A 5,001-nucleotide genomic window follows, 5' to 3' on the forward strand; every position below is an offset into this window, starting at 1 on the left:
AGAGGGTGGAATTAAGTGGAACGGAGGGTGAACAAGTCCTAGGAGCCCTGAACGGAAAACACGCTTAAACAGCCCCGAAGAATAGGATTTGTAAACCAGCCTACAGAGAGATTTGTAAATTCACAGTATTCAATAGGCATTCACATGGGGAAAGCACCATCACTCGGGGATGTCCATGGGGAGGAAATACAGCCGCCAGAAAACCTGGGACCATAGCTCACCCTCCATTCTCGCTGGAAGACGACTCGACGGGATCACAGTGACCCAGGGCGAGATCTTCTTATAACCAATCAGAGACCCTTGGAAGGGAAACTACAAGTCCCAGCATGCCCCACGCCGCTCTATCGGGGTCGACGTGACGCGCCCCAGAGGTCTTCGCCTACAGGTGGCAACGTCAGGCCACGCGGCGTGGGGACTCCGGAAGTCCCACGCAGGGGGCGGTGGGCCCTCCTCCGGGTGGCTATGGCAGTGGCTACAGTGGCAGCGCTACTGGCCGCATTGGGCGGGGCCCTGTGGCTGGCAACCCGGCGGTTCGTGGGAGCCAGCGGCCGGCGGCTGCACGGAGGCGGGGACGCTGGCCTCATGCACGGGAAGACTGTGCTGATCACGGGCGCCAACAGCGGCCTGGGCCGCGCCACGGCTGCTGAGCTGCTGCGCTTGGGGGCGCGGGTGATCATGGGCTGCCGGGACCTCGCGCGCGCCGAGGAGGCGGCGGGTGAGCTCCGCCGCGACCTCCGCCCGGCCGGGGGCCCCGACGGCGGCGGGGTCGGCGAGCTCGTAGTCAGGGAGCTGGACCTCGCCTCGCTGCGCTCCGTGCGCGCCTTCTGCCAGGAGATGCTCCAGGTGTGGGCTCGGGGTGCCAACTGAAGACCAGCGCTGGGCCTCGGCGGCGGGCTGGGGCAGGGCCGGCGGGCTAGGGGCTGAGCCCGCAGCGGTCCTCCCCGAGTGCTGGGAGTGCGACCTTGGGAATGACTGACGCTTAGAGTAGGAGCAGTCACATGATTTGGAAGCGTCTTGGGAGTTGCAGGCTGGAAAAATTGGTTAGTCAGTCTTCTGTCTTCCAAGGATGTTGGGAAAAAAACAGGCCCAAGAGGAAAATAAGCCTTTATCCGAAAATTGCCTTCAGTTATGTGAGGACGGCCCAGGAGATCATCAGCCAGGTCTCCGGATCACCTTTTCTGTGTCCAAAGTGAATCTTGCACCAGGCCCTCTCCTTTCAGAGAGCCCAGAGTACTGAGGGGAAGTTGCTAGCCAAGGACATTGGAACAGTCTTTTTTTCCCCCTTTCTGGGATAGGAAGTTTAGCGCTCTGCCACCAGGGGACTCATTAGCACCGTCCTTAGCCACACTCTGGCCTGGTTTCCAAATAAACTGGAGCTCGGAATCCCAGTGGCCATGTGCTCTGTCTAAATAAAGACAGGAATAAATAAATATGTAATACCTAACATCTATAAAGGTTTTCTCTGTGCTAACTGTTCCAAGCATTTCAGATTTTTTTTTTTTCAGTGAAGTGAAGGTGTCCTTGCCTATTGTCATGGAATGCTCACAGTGGGCATTGTTAGCTGCATTTTACAACATAAGGCAAGGAAGGCATAGGTAGGCTAAGTTGATTGCTCAGGATCTGTCTCCAGAGCCCTTGCTTTTAACTCCTCTATGCCTGCTGCCGGCCAGTGAGGTGGAGGATTTCTTTTTCAGATGGTAAACATGCCACTGAGGGGTGTCCTTCCCTTGAAATTGAGGTAGAAGGGTTTCTCGCAGCCAGCATTCAGAAGAGTGAGGTTTAAAGTTAGCTGGCGTAGGAAACACGCCTGTATGAAATGGAGACTCTTGATTCCAGAGCAGAGGTTCCTAAACTTGCTAATTTTTTTTTTCATGGTGTCCTCAGACCAAAAGAAATATCTACCAGTTTATTTGTATTAAGTAATTAGGTTCAAATAACCTAATAAGTATTGATGTCATAAAAACTTAGTAGGTGTTTTAAAAAATAGAACACATAATGAAAGAAAAAAAGAGAGGTTTATTTCATTCTTCAGTAACCATAGTTACTATAAGAAACATGTCATTCAGTTCTGACTTTGGAATCAGATGGGACGCTGCCACCCTTGTTTCTTGTTCTATGTTGATTTTTAACATTACACATGCGCTTTATTACAGCAACTGCTAAAAACAACTTTGCAAAGATGTGACATTTAGCACAATATATTGTTAAAGCTGTGAACAGCCTGGCACTAGTAGTTTTTGAGATGGTGAGCAGCATATCCCTTTGTTTCCCTTGAAAATGTAAAATATTCCATAGCACCCTGGGAGTTCCTTGCGACTCTCTAGGGTACCTTGATGCACAGTGTGAGAGCTATTGCAGATTTAGAGTTGTTGGGTTTTTTTTGGGGGGGGAGTTGTTTATTTTTATGCCTACTTCATTATTAAGTAAAACCATTTAAAAATAAGAATTAATACTCAGAAGAGATGTTGGGAACATTAAAAGTGGGTCTTCCTATTTTTCATTAAAATGTAGATGTGGCTGGATATACCTCTCATTTTTGATACATGTATTTTATGCCTTGGACCAGTTAGGACAGAACCAATTAAAATTAGGAGATAAAGAGATAACTAATTTGTCCTTGCTTCTAAGTACTAAGTTCTTTCCTGGCTCTCAAGTTCAGTGACCATAACCAAATTTTTTTTTTAAATGAAATGGAAATGTAAATTTCCCACAGGTTGGTATTCTCAGTATTTATGTCATTTATCTCCTAGAATTAAAAAAAAAAAATTGTAGATGATAAAGTCTTAAAATAACACAAGCCCAGCAAAGAATGATGGCTCAGAAATGATTAATACAGGAAACTCTTCCAAAGGATTACTGAAAAAGAACACTCCTTTCTTTCCCCCACGGGTGAACTTTTGCCTTCTTTTTGAAGCTGACTATTGGAAAAGCTAAAGGTGCTTAGAAGACAGAATGAGAAATAGTTAATCCTTTGACGGGTAGGCTTTGATACAGTTGTGAAATTTAACACATTTTTCTTTTCACTTACACTTGGCAAAAGGGCCAGTGAAATTTGAAATTTGACCTCAAATTAATTTAATCGTGGATTCATCACTCTGTCTTTACACCTGGAACATGTCGTACATTTATTTTTCTCTGCCCATCAAAAGAGACAGAGAGGAGCCAGAAAAGGGCTGGGGAAAACCAACCTATATGAATTACAGAATGAAAAGATTTCCCTTTAAGGACAGTCTAAATTTTAGTACTTTAATCTGGAAAGATGTAGCAGGATCTGGTCAAAGGGCAAAGTTCTGACTATATAGATTTTCTAAGTTGGGGGCCCCTCGAAGCCTGAAAGAAGTTGATTTCATACAGGGAAGAAGAACTGACTTCTAGTCGTAGTAGAGGTTAAGACATGTGTTGGTCCTATCTCCTGGGAATCTCCTTTGCTGTTATTGTGACCCTTAGTATTTAGACTGGTTATGTTGTTTCCCATATTTTTATATTACCTGCACAATTTTTTAAAGTATTTCTTTGATTTATTCATGATGTCCTGTGGCCCTAATTTGTATCCCTAACCCCCTCTATTCCTGTCCCAATTTTAAGGGAATGACTTAAGTTGCTCCATCCCCACAGTACCATTTTACCCTTAGAATAACTGCAAAATAAAGCAGTCCTGACTTGCCCCTAACATTGGTCCTAGTAGCTCTGGGAATAAACAGTGCTGATCTGTCTTGTGCTATGTTTGCACTCACTAGCTCACATTGACTCTCTAGCTATGGTTTGAAAAGCCCAATTAGAAAAACAAGCTGGCTTCCTAATGAAGAGCCCAGGCACTTAGGAACCCTGTGATACTGGGCAAATCGCTGAACTTCAGTGCTTCTGTTTGCTTATCAGTTGCTGACAGTAGATCAGAAAACATGCGAGAAGCACAAAGCCAGGCCCCTATTAAGCATACAAGTCTTTTGTAGTTCTTTTCTTTGTCAGTTGTTGGAAACTCATGGAGCCATTTTATCGAATTTTAGTAGTTTGTAAGAATTTTAAAAGATTTTCATTTTAAGGACATTTAAGGCCGGTTTTCATAATTTTGCTGTTCTGTTTTGCCATTTAAAGGAAGAGCCTAGACTGGACGTCTTGATCAATAATGCAGGGATCTTCCAGTGCCCTTATATGAAGACCGAAGATGGGTTTGAGATGCAGTTTGCAGTAAACCATCTGGGTCACTTTCTACTCACTAATCTTCTCCTGGGACTACTCAAAAGTTCAGCTCCCAGCAGGATTGTGGTAGTTTCTTCCAAACTTTATAAATACGGAGACATCAACTTTGAAGACTTGAACAGTGAACAAAGCTACAATAAAAGCTTTTGTTACAGTCGGAGCAAACTGGCTAACATCCTTTTCACCAGGGAACTGGCCCGCCGCTTAGAGGGCACGCAGGTTACCGTCAATGCTCTGCACCCCGGTATTGTGCGGACTAATCTCGGGAGGCACATACACGTCCCGCTGTTGGTCAAACCGCTCTTCAACTTGGTGTCTTGGGCTTTTTTCAAAACTCCAGTAGAGGGGGCCCAGACTTCCATTTATTTAGCCTCTTCACCTGAGGTGGAAGGTGTGTCAGGAAAGTACTTTGGGGATTGTAAAGAGGAAGAACTGTTGCCTAAAGCCATGGATGAGTGTGTTGCAAGGAAGCTCTGGGATATCAGTGAAGTAATGGTTGGCATATTAAAGTAGGAACAAGAAGTGTAAGCCATTGAAAAAAAAATGAACGTCACTTAAGCTCTGATCAGAAATGGTGTGCCTCGCCCGCTGGATACTTGAAAACGTAATTTTGGTTTTACAATAATACTGCTAAGAGGTACATAGGGGTATTTTGAAGTTATGAAAAAGAATTTCAGAAAAGATGTATAAATATACAATAAACAGTGAGCAATGAACAATATGTTCTAAAAATTATAATTGAACAAGCATGGACTACAAATATTAAAAGAACTCAACATAGATACCTTGAGAAGTTTTTGCGTT

The 5,001-nt window shown here is 44.7% G+C and overlaps 1 protein-coding gene across 1 annotated transcript; it reads left to right on the plus strand.

Moving 5' to 3' along the window:
* Positions 1 to 367: 367 nt before the first annotated feature.
* Positions 368 to 4,800, plus strand: RDH14 (retinol dehydrogenase 14). Its single transcript, XM_053925282.1, has 2 exons — positions 368 to 843; positions 4,093 to 4,800. Exons 1-2 carry the CDS (start codon positions 463 to 465, stop codon positions 4,708 to 4,710), a joined length of 999 nt encoding a protein of 332 aa, XP_053781257.1. The 5' UTR covers positions 368 to 462; the 3' UTR covers positions 4,711 to 4,800.
* The last annotated feature ends 201 nt before the right edge of the window (positions 4,801 to 5,001 follow it).

The sequence above is a fragment of the Desmodus rotundus genome, chromosome 5 (genome assembly GCF_022682495.2).
Source record: "Desmodus rotundus isolate HL8 chromosome 5, HLdesRot8A.1, whole genome shotgun sequence".
Taxonomy (NCBI): domain Eukaryota; kingdom Metazoa; phylum Chordata; class Mammalia; order Chiroptera; family Phyllostomidae; genus Desmodus; species Desmodus rotundus.